Here is an 11,747-nt window from a genome sequence, read left to right on the forward strand (position 1 = left end):
AAGGCGCTAAGGAAATACCAAAGAAATACTCAGAGGCATACTCACTCATTTTTAATGAACGTGTCGATTAAAGGTTTGTGAATAAAGTAACATCAGTATTTTGCTCAACATCTTAACATACATTATAAGAAACGAATATAGAAGGAACAGCCAGACACGGACACTGAGATAGATACAGCTTTATAAATGACTATTCACAGTAATATCCACAGTTAAACAATGCCATTATAAACCCTGATCCATTGCATATTGCTTCAGACATACTGTAACCTGGAGCTAGTGTTGTATTAGCATCATCATAGTCCACATCTGATGTAGAACTCGTACAGATACTTGCTCCAGTTCCTTCAGCTCATCTCAAAGAACATGTAATTCTAGAGAGAAAGACAGAAGCATTACAATAATTTCACCTGGTTTTTGGAGACCTGATGTTTTTGATTTGGAGCACAGCTGGCATAGTCCTTCACATGACCATACCATTAAATGGGTAGGATATAATTTGCCATCAGGATGCGTGCTGTCTATCAATCCAACCCATAGCTTTTGTATTGTCAGTGCATTATCTAAAGGTGGTTCTAAATCTAAAGTAGGCCTATTACAGTTAGCAAAACCTTAAACCCTAAACATTAGCCCAGATCTGCACAAATATAATTACATGGTCAGCCTCAGACTTTTTGCAAAACACTTAAAGCTGCAGTTGGCAAGTCTGACAGATTGAGGGGACTTAGCCATCAAAATTTTGAATGTTTACAACTCTCATGCCCCTCCCCCACTACCACCGAGCACCCTCTCATGAGTTTGTGCTTGTCAGTGCACACCAGACTGTGATTGACAGTCAGATCTCACACAGCCCTATTCTGATTGGACCAGAAGAACCGGGAGCTGTGGATTTTTGCAAAACAAATAACAGGCTCTAGGTGGAGGTAGAAGTGCAGGTTTTTTTCTAAAACCGGCTGATTTAAGTTGTTCTGTCGGAGCATAGTGTCGGTTTCAGTGAATATCATCAAAAGAATCTTGCCAACTGCAGCTTTAACACACTCCTCTACTTTAGACACAGAAATCTCAAGTAATGTTTCTTCTTTACTATTTTCTTTGCCTGTCTTTCAATAAACCAATTAATCAAACAAGGCATCAGGTGTAAAAATAATTTAAAAGAAATGTTGTAAAACTAAACCGTCAACCGTCCAATCATTACTAAGCACTGTAAAAGGCAACAGGTGAGTACTCAACAGAAATGGGGTGCAGTGGCATAGGTACTCCACATGATACACCGTAGTGTGTAACTGGTTCATACAAAATCAGATCAGTGACTCGTGTTATATAGTGACAAAATAGGGTTTTTGTAAATACTGTATAGTTTTGACTGAAAGGAACACGCCACCCAAAGTCAGTAATATGTTTTTACCTTATCTTTCACGAGTTGAGTCATACCTCTTTCATGTTTCGTGCACGTACCGACACGGGAGAGGTATGACTCAACTCGTGAAAGTTAAGGTAAGAACATATATTACTACTGACTTTGGGTGGCGTGTTCCTTTAAGAGTTTAATTTTGTAAATGATCTGGGGTGTGTGGTTGTGTGAATTGTGTGTAGAGTTTTGACAAAATTAGTCGTTTCTGCGTTCATGCATAAGCAATGAAAAAAAAAATACTGTACATTACATTCCAATGCCATCAAGGTGTGTGAAGAGTTCACTTACCAGCAGGAAGGTGGCAGCTAGCAGGAGCACTTTGGTGTTCAGAGCCATCTCCTGTGGGACTGTGAACAGAGGGGAGGTTGACATGAGATACCGGCCACACATCTACACAGCGTAGTCGGCACTGAGCGTGCTGGTGTTGTGTAACGGGGGAAAACAGGACACTTAGAATGAAGAAGTGGCTGCCAACTGTGGGTGAGTGTTGTGAAAGATGTGGCATGACCAACTCACCGACCAGTCCGAAATATTCATGGTCCATGTTACATTCTTCATTAAAGCCAGGCCATTTCTTCCATATGCTGCCGATCGTCTCGCCAAGCGTGGACACCACCTGAAGCAACACAGTGTGTGTGTTGTGAGAGTAAATCATCGGTCATTTCTCCAGTGTGAAAATTTGATTTTAACAGTATTTTAACTTCAGCGAAGAGCAGAATGGGTAATAATTTCTGCACAACAGCACTAATAACAGACAGAAAGTCCTCAAACAATCAGCTCATGAGAGCAGTTCACTTGATATCTCTGATCATCCATCCTTTCTGACATTTGGTGGGAAAATATGTGTTAACACACAAGTGTGGCCTGCGTAGTGCAAGGCATGTGTGTGCTAGATGAGATGAGAGAGTGACCTGAGATGAGCCCACACCTGAAACTCTTGGTTGGAGAGGCAGCGCAGGGGACAGCAGGGGCCCTGGATCCTCACGGCCAGACTTCCGTCCGAATCACACACCTCAAAATAGGGTGTGAACATGCTCCATCTGACAGGAGAGGGGTCAGACTTTATTTCAAATGGCAATTGTGGCAATTGTGAACAACCACCAAATCATTTAAAAATGGGAAATATACAATACATAGATGTAATTTTCAATTTAATATCAGAGCCATGTAAGATTACGTTTAATGTTAAGTTTAGGTCATAGTAGGTAATGATTTATTAGCAGGTAGCTAGGAATTAAGTAAGGCATGTTAAAAGGTTGTTAGATATGTACTAAATAGCAACTATGTGCTTTTCTGTATTTTCATATACACCAATAGACCCCTAAAATAAAGATTGTGTTGGTTGTAGCGACAGCAGATATACTGTTTGAGTTCTAAAGCTGTACGGTAGTGATCAGCATGCAGAATCTAATTAACCGGTCACTTGTGGTGGCATTTGTGATTCTGTCAACATGTCGCCCCAAGCATTTAATTATGGCCCCCAGTGGCCAGCCGGCTGATTTAATTCTGAGGAAACGGTCTGCCACCCATCACAGCACCATCACAACACAAAGGGGACCTTATCTGACCCTGCCACATAGTTGGCACCAGAAGAAAAGGAGGAGTGTTGCCTGGCCCATAACGAGTGTTTTAAAGGGAGAATCACTGGCGTGGACAGTCTGACGTAATGAGAGGAAGGCGGGAGGGGAAGAGAGCGGAGGCCCTAAGACCTCAAATGTCCCCATCTAAAGAGACAGACACAAATGCTGCTCTGTGCTGCACTGTACTGTACTGTACTGCACTGCATAGCATTGTACATTGCATAGACACACGGTCCATTAACGCATGGTTGCACATTTCTGCACAAATACATACAAAAACACACACATACACACACATACAAAGAGACTATGTGGTGTATGTGACTTCCTGTTAACATGTCCACACACTGTGTCCTTGAGGAGAGGAACACTTTGTTTACTCTCTTCTATCTGACGAGACCCGTGGTCAGTGGAGGGCGGCCTACCTCTGGTGCACGGTACCGATGAGCTGCCTCTCTGCCGAGTAGGCCCTCATTTCCATCAGGCAGCAGCCGAGGCAGCACGTGTCGGCCCGCAGCGGCCGCTCAAAATGGAAGGCCTGCTGGGCCAGCCGGTCAAAGCCCTGCAGGGAACAGGAGCGCGCTGGACCACAGCACTGCAGACACACACAGGAGCTCTCTGAGGGAGAGAGAGAGAGAGAGAGGGAGAGGGAGAGAGAGGGAGAGAGACATCATCATCCCACAGCATTACAATGCAATGAATACTGAATTAAATGTCCATTAATTTGTATGTATAAATACAAAATGTATAATGTACAGTAAAAATAGGCTCCTACATTTTGAAAAGGTAAAATAGGTAATGTATTTTAAAATTGTTATATTGTTTGTGTTTGTGTGTGTGTCTCTCTCTCTCTCTCTCTCTCTCTCTCTCTCTCTCTCTCTCTCTCTGTGTGTGTGTGTGTGATGTGTGTGTCTATCTGTGTCTATCTGTGTGTGTGTGTGTGTGTGTGTGTGTGTGTGTGTGTGTGTGTGCATCACAGAATTAATCAATGTCTGACAGCTTTTTTACCTTCAACCACCACAAAGACTTGATCTTTGTTGTCATTGGCAATATTGTAGATTCTTCGCGGGACACACTGTGGACCTGGTAAACATTGACTTTGTCAGGAATGGACACTAAAATTCCTTTGTTGAGAATTGACACTAAATCCCAAATAGTGACAGATAAAATGAAACCAATATTTCTATCCTTTTCTATCCTTTCCACTATACTATACTAATATTATTTATTCAAGTAATCAATAACAGCTTAAATTAAACCAATATTTCTATCAGCAGCAACAGATGAAATAAAACAAATACTTCTATCCCTCAGGGTTGAACTGTCTGTCCAGTGATAAACCAATAATATTGTTTATGAAGCTCAATCCACATCTCTTTGATTCCACAGTGTGCAAAATATCCCCGTCCCTCCACTTCAACTGTGGCTGTCCAGTAGTATCAGTCTCAGAGATGGCCTCACCTCTTGCTTCTGGTTTGGTTGTGATGTGCAGTTGACTGACCGCTCTGAGAGCAGTGAGACCCCTGGCTGTGCCTGGCTCCTGCCAGCAGTCCCTCCTCTCCAGGATGTCCATCTCCAAACCCGACGCTCCCGCTCTGGGCCCGGCCACCCCGCTCGGACCCTGCTCTCCCTGGTGGAGCACTATCGCCTGGCTCTCAGGCTCCGCGGGCCCAGGGAGGGCTCCCATCTCTGGGCAGAGAGAGGTGGTCGAGCCCTGCACATCAGCGCGGCCTCCCCAGCATCTGTGGAAGGCATGGTACACCATGCGGATGTGCTTCTCTCTCTCCAGCCCTCCGAACGGGTGTGGTTGGTCAGTGACGGCTGACATTGTCTACTACAGCTTCAGAGCAGGAGGAGGCCGTAGCATCATTACTGTTACACAGGGAGTGAGTGAGTGAGTGAGTCAGTGAGTGAGTGAAACAGTAACAACCAATAAAATAGCGATAATAGCGATTAAAAAAAATCTTTTCATATTTTAAGTGTTCAGCGAAATGGTCTTCTGCTAGTAGTACAACAGGGCAACAGGGCACCAGAAAGAGATCTGAGAACCACTGCAGCTGAGCTGGGGCAGACGTGGCCTACTGGTTAGCGCTTCAGACTTGTAACTGGAGGGCTGCCGGTTTGAACCCCGACCAGTAGGAACGGCTGAAGTGCCCTTGAGCAAGGCACCTAACCCCTCACTGCTCCCCGAGCGCCGCTGTAACAGGCAGCTCACAGAGTCGGGATTAGTGTGTGCTTCACTTCACTGTGTGCTGAGTGTGTTTCACTAATTCACAAATTGGGATAAATACAGAGACCAAATTTACCTTACGTGATCAAAAGAGTGTATATGCTTATATAATTATACTTATCTGGAAAATATACAATTCTACAATACAGGCTACATGCTACCAGAGGCAATAATGACCAATAGGATGCAACTGAAATGCATTGGTGGAATTGTTGTCCACTGAACAGTCCTATCTGGCAACTGAAGTAACCCTTTCACATTATAAATCTTTTTTCCCCCAATTGGCTACCACCGATGCCCATCACATGAAAGCTTATTACACATATCAACTTGGAAATCAGGCTTGATAGAGCAGTAGAAATAAAAGAGGACAGTCCGCGTTAATAAATGACTTGGGCTCCATTGAACGAGAGTAAATGTGCTAATTGTACACAGTGATTGATGGCAGTGAGACTTCCCTGAAGCCTCAGCCAGTTTCCAGCGTCGTTGAGGAGAACGACCGACGCAGTCAGTGCCACCCGTCTGCCATGTTTGACCATCGTTATACCTCTCTGACCTCGGACAGAGACAACCCCTTCTACACACCATGGCTGCCTATACAAACATATTCACTTGCCCACCAAATACACTGACGTAGATGTGTTGTTATCGGCACTTACCATTTTTAGTTGGAATGCAGGATTGTTGTTCCAAACATTAGAAGATATGTCCAGGAAGCGGGCAAACTCGGAGGCTCTGTGGTGAGGGTGCAGAGGAGATTTACTGAGCTGTCCTCTGAGCCTTTGTGAGTGGGGTGGGCAGGGCCCTCTCTTGTAAAGGCAGTGCCTGTATGTGTGTGTGTGTGTGTGTGTGTGTGTGTACCTTCTGCGGGGGATGTGTTTGGAGGTTTGGTCTAAGCGGTTATCCCCCCCCCACCCCCAACACACACAGACACAAACACACACATTCTGGCTCAGTGTCATCCCTCTCGTTTCCATCCCAACCAGCCGGATCTGCCCATTGTTGCCCCAGAAAGGTCCCACTCACCCATGTAATTGAGAGTCTTCTTGAAGGAGAGGATCTTAGCGGGGGGAGACACACAACAGAGTAGTCTAACCCCTAATCTCTCCTCTCCTCAACCCCCCCTTTCCAGCCCATTCCTACCCCCAACAGAGATGAGATCATAAGGGGGTGGGGAGCATCTTAGTTACTGGAAGTGTCGGTTCAATTTAAGGACACAAAGGCGGCTTTCCCAAACGAAAGAGGCGATTGGCTAAAGAGGTACTTAGTGTACCATAAATCTCTCCTTTGATATGTATGACGTCCCCTTTACGTTCGTAAACGTGGTCTTAATCACCATTCACACTGTGCACTGGTGCACTGTGCCTGGAAGAAAGGCTGCGAAGCCTATACTCATAATCTCTTGGTGAGAAACATCACAGCATTGCTTCAGTATAACCACTACAGTGCTGAGAGGTCATGACAGTAGACATATTACAGGGTAACTGTAAAGTAACATTTACTATTGTCAAATGATGTCAACAATTTCAATCTTTTATTGAAAAGAAAATACAAAGAGTATGCATTATCCACACATACTTAGAAAAAAAAGGATCAGAATGAGCCAAATATTTTCCACAATATTACATACAGTATATGATTTTAAAAAAAACACTGTATAAAATGACATTTCTGCAGAATGCAATGCCAGCCACTGAAGTATGGTCTGAAAATATCACATTGTTCAACATTGTTTATTTCTCTCTGTTCTTCAGCCTCTCCATGTGTGTTCACACTGACTCACTCCATGGAGCAACATGGCCTCTCTCTGAAGCAGTGGTGCTGCTGCTGTGTCCACTCTTGCCTTGTGTTGACCCATGGCACCCAAACAAATATGCCACTGCCACCCAAGGTCTTGAAGCACAAGGGTGAGTAAGCAAGCAAGTAAGTAAACGCCTCCATTGTTTGAGCCTCTACTTTCTCTCCTACTCGGGCAGGTACTTCTTGGGGTCTCCGGGAAAAGGGGTTAAGGGAGCGCGATTAAAGTGACCCATCAGGAAGATGCCGATCGTGCCAAAAATGAAGAGCATCGCCATGGCGAAGAAGCACACCCTGTCAATCACTCGAGCGGCCAGAAACCACTCCTCATTCTCCTGTTGGAAAGATGTATGAAGATGCTTTACAATCCCCCCCAAAACACACAATGATGATTATATAATAATACTTTATTGTTTACAATGGCATCCTATGTTATGCTTTGATATGCTCTGATATGCTATACTATGCTATACTAATGCTAGGCATGCAACAGCATTCCTCATGATTGCTTGAGGTGATTTATCAAGTGGGACAGGCTGCCATTATGTGTGTGTGTGTTTTGCGTCCGTGACTTACGTTCTGGAAGTCGCTCTGTTGCCTAGCGCTCTCTGTGATGTGTTTGCAGGCTGCCACACACTGCTGGACATCTGCCGAGGCCTTGGCCAAGCTTGCCCCAATCTCCTGCTCTGTCCCCTCCTCCAGACCATTCTCTGGGGGTCAGAGGTCAAAATGCAGAAAATATTTAACCCCACTGGGTACTTTACGAGGCCATGATGAAGTCTGTGTTGAACTGGATTAGGATTTTTCATTCTCCAAAAGAGATGAGAAATGAGGCAGAATTAAACAAAACTATTTTCTATAAGTGAACCAGACCGTTTCTGAATCTTGTCCCCCACACACGAATATTCTTATGGACCTTCTGGTGGCTATAGCAATCAGTCTGTCTCTCTTCTTCAGTTACACACACACACACACGCACACACACACACACACACTCACACACACACACACTTACGGATCTTCTGCAGTGCAGTAGCCATCAGGCCATCTCTCTCCTTCAGCCTGGTGAACATGAGCTCGGATCGTGCCGTCCTGTGCATGTACTCGTCCGCCTTGGCTATCAGACCCACCGAGCTTCGGCGGCGCCGCGCAAACGGAGAGCCGTTCTCTCCTCTGCTGCAGCGGTCATCTTTGGGGTCCAACGGCTGCATGTGCATCCTCAACAGTCGAGGCAGGATGTTCAGAAGTACCTGTGAATCAGAGACATGGATGATTCTGAACACAACCACATTAAGTAATACTTGGGTTAATGTTACCTGTTTTTTGACTGTCCATAAATATACTCATACTATATAAACTATTATCATATCTTCCATAAGGTTGCAAAGGAAATTCAAGTTTGTATGAGTTTTACGCTGCATAAGCAACAGTTGTCGGTATACCTTTCTGACTTTATTACTCATGCTGTGTGTGTTGGGGGTCCTCAGGGAGACATTGAGCACCACCACTGCATTCATCACCACAATAGTTGTGACCACCATCACAAACATCAAGTACCTGATGAAACAGGAGCCACACGCTGATCTTATTATGATGGTATCTATCAGAGTAAATATCCATTATCCATCTGTTGAAATTCAAGTTTGTGGTTTGTGAGAGCCCATACAATGTGCCGTCTGAAAATATAATTAAGAAATGGCTCAAAAGGAAGGGAAACACATATTGGTGTTCAAGACTATACAATTTCACTATTCAAGAACACTTTGAACAGTGTTCTTGAATAGAACACAACACCGTGTCTCTTAGTACCAGAAGTCCATTAAAAATGTTGTTGTGTGTGAGTGTGCTTGACAATCAAAAAATAGTTATAAAAAAGTTTTTGGCTAGTCTCACTTTCCGATGAGAGGCACTGCTTTGGACGTTTCCGGAACTTTCTTGGCGATTAGGAAGAGGAACACAGTCTGTGCCAGGAGGATGGCGATGGACATGGTACACTTCTGACCTCCAGCTACACACAACCAAAGCCAAACCAAAGGCAAACTCATGACATATCAATCACTGGCACTCAAAACATCAACAAAGCCATCACCAACACAATGAATAAAACATTTTCAGTTTTAGTGACATCAGTGGTTGAATGTACAGTATGTAGAAAAAAAATAATCTGGGATAGCCTACACAGCCTCATTATTTGCAATGACTAGCAAGCATAATTGTTGTTACATAGTAAACATATGCATAGGATAGTTTTCGCTATTTTTTCCTCATAGGAGATAGGACATTTTCCCCACCCCAATTGAATATTCATATTCATGAAGTATGTCCCCAAAACTGAAAAAAGTTCGACTTCACACTGATTTTGTTGACGCAAAGAGAAAAGTAGCACTCCATTTCCCTTGTACCTTTGGCTGGCAGGAAGTAGACGAGCAGGCCCAGGGAGGAGAAGAGCACACAGGGCACGATGATGTTGATGATATAGAAGAGCGGCTTCCTCTGGATGACCAGGAAGAAGACCAGCTCCTGGTAGTCCAGCTCGTCTGGGCTGGTGCGCTCGTTCACAATCTTCTTCGCCGGTCTGTGTTTTATCACCCACTCGCCATTCTCTAACCACATGAAGAGGAATTCCTATTACCGGTAAATAAGCGTGCTAATAATTTTAATGAAATTAATTGAATAGATAGATAGATAGATAGATAGATACTTTATTGATCCCCAAGGGGAAATTCAAGAATGCCTCTCCCTAGACCCAAGCTCATCCCAAGAATAAAGAAATCACCCGATCAGTGAGATTAAAAGGCTCTTGGTTGGGAAAGCTAAATCAGAGATTCAGCTAATCAAGATGAGAGGAAGACAAATTCAAAGGAAGTCCATGTTCAAAGGAAGGCTATTAATATGGCTATTAATATATGTTTATAGAACCTCCTGTGAGATGTAGGGGCGAGGGAGGAAGAGTTGGCTCACCTGTGAATGCCTGAGGGTCAATTTCAACCCATGCCATTGTGATGTTGTCTTCAAACATGAGGACCAGATTGATCTCGTTTGCACTGTATGTCTGGGACCTGAGAGGAATGTAGGAGGTCATCATAGTCAAGTCTAAAGTACCTAACACACTATTTCCCATTCACAGTTCACACACTGTTGAACTGATTTATTAATGATGAATATTTACAGGTGTCTTTACCTGAACACCATGGTGCAGTTTTGCCAGTCAAAAGGGAAGTAGTGGACCAGGATGGGGCAGGAGCTCTGGTAGATGGCAGGGGGTATCCAGGTGACACAGCCATCTGGGTCGATCAGGGCGTTGACGTACAGTGCCACCTCAAACTGGCCATCAATACTGCCAAAACCAGTGAGTGACAGGAATGTGTGCAAGTGAAACAAAGACCTTTCCCCATGCAATAGAGGTGTTACATTGATTAAAAATGTTTTAAAATGTTCAAGGCTTAGTCAAGGTTGTATATAGAATATGATTATTAAATGAAAACATAATGAAAAAAGACATGAATATAATAACTTTTATGACCCCTCTGGTAGGCTTAACTACTTTGATCTTATACTCACAATAAGTTACAATGACCAATTGGGCATAATGACTACAATAGATAATATAAGTGTGACCAAAACATGACAGATTCTATTATCACCATGACAACACTCACTTGTTCTCAAGGCCGACGTCTGGTAGCCAGATGTGTTTGGAGGGGATGCGCATGCGTGTGATATTATTATACACCTTATACTGGGGCTTGTCATCCCACCTCAAACGGTAGTCACACCATTGCTGAACAACAACACAGAACACTTATAGTAGCAAAGCTGCATAAGAGAATCAATGTATCACTGTTATTTGGTCTTTTCAATGACTCAGTTGTAATTGTGAAGTTCCTGTGTGATTACATGCATATTTGATCATGTCTGTGTGGATTTACCATCTCCATCCAGACACTTGTTGTGAGTGCCTCCTCTTTTTCATTCTGCAGACAGATGGGTAATAATTTCAGATGAGTTGGTATCCGACATGCGAGGGCACACATAACAGAGACAACATCTGTGGGATTGTTTTTATATTTATAACCCCAAATCCCAAAGTTGGGACGTTGTGTAAAATGTGAATAAAAGCAGAATGTACCTAGCCTAGAAATCTAGACGCACCCTAGTCAAGCAACTCTCCGTTGGCTTGTGAGCTCAGAAAATTAAACTTCTATCAGGCCAATCAAATCGTGTATAGAGTCGTTAGGCGGGCTTAACATAATGATTGATGGCAGAGTTGCAACGGTTTGGCTTGAATTCCCTGCTACTTGAAAACAAATAAGATAATGTTGCTGTTGGCGAACAGTGTGACACGAGTTAAGCTTTTATTAAGTTGGCAAAAGTTTGAACTAGCCAACTAGCTCCGCTGGTGGGAAACGCATGGGACTCATAGCGCCGTCCTATTGCGTGCAGATTGAATTTGAAAGACAACCGATTATCCCGCCCCTCGGACTGAGCACTGCGAACGGTGAGTGCCCAGACCCTACATTTTAATGTAGGACTGGCTCATCAGGCTAGAATGTACCAGTAATAATCTACAAATCTCGTACACTTATATTTAGCTGCCAAAAGGACACAGACAACATATAAAATGTTGAAAATGACAAATTTGACTATTTCATAGATTTCATGAATTTGATACCAGCAAAACGTTTCAAAAAAAGTTGTGTAATGATAAAGAAAACAAAAGGAGGAATGT

At 43.6% G+C, this 11,747-nt stretch overlaps 2 protein-coding genes across 2 annotated transcripts in view; both read right to left on the reverse strand.

Annotated features, from left to right (window-relative positions):
• Nucleotides 1-36: 36 nt before the first annotated feature.
• LOC125291943 (phospholipid scramblase family member 5) lies at nt 37-5,994 on the reverse strand. Its single transcript, XM_048238961.1, has 8 exons — nt 5,881-5,994; nt 4,453-4,863; nt 4,000-4,074; nt 3,417-3,609; nt 2,340-2,451; nt 1,928-2,027; nt 1,700-1,758; nt 37-374 (listed from the first exon to the last, which is right to left on the reverse strand). Exons 2-8 carry the CDS (start codon nt 4,817-4,819, stop codon nt 348-350), a joined length of 933 nt encoding a protein of 310 aa, XP_048094918.1. The 5' UTR covers nt 4,820-4,863; nt 5,881-5,994; the 3' UTR covers nt 37-347.
• An 832-nt stretch (nt 5,995-6,826) lies between these two features.
• Nucleotides 6,827-11,747, reverse strand: part of chrng (cholinergic receptor, nicotinic, gamma) — a 7,063-nt gene continuing 2,142 nt past the window's right edge. Inside the window, exons 3-12 of the mRNA XM_048238644.1 lie at nt 10,948-10,992; nt 10,678-10,799; nt 10,200-10,355; nt 9,980-10,077; nt 9,421-9,621; nt 8,912-9,026; nt 8,461-8,575; nt 8,034-8,268; nt 7,595-7,728; nt 6,827-7,353 (exon numbers count right to left, since the gene is read on the reverse strand). Coding sequence (XP_048094601.1) covers nt 7,186-7,353; nt 7,595-7,728; nt 8,034-8,268; nt 8,461-8,575; nt 8,912-9,026; nt 9,421-9,621; nt 9,980-10,077; nt 10,200-10,355; nt 10,678-10,799; nt 10,948-10,992 — 1,389 coding nt within the window. The 3' untranslated portion in view covers nt 6,827-7,185. The remainder of the gene's footprint in view (nt 7,354-7,594; nt 7,729-8,033; nt 8,269-8,460; nt 8,576-8,911; nt 9,027-9,420; nt 9,622-9,979; nt 10,078-10,199; nt 10,356-10,677; nt 10,800-10,947; nt 10,993-11,747) is intronic.

Source organism: Alosa alosa, chromosome 1, assembly GCF_017589495.1.
Source record: "Alosa alosa isolate M-15738 ecotype Scorff River chromosome 1, AALO_Geno_1.1, whole genome shotgun sequence".
NCBI classification, from domain to species: Eukaryota; Metazoa; Chordata; class Actinopteri; order Clupeiformes; family Clupeidae; genus Alosa; species Alosa alosa.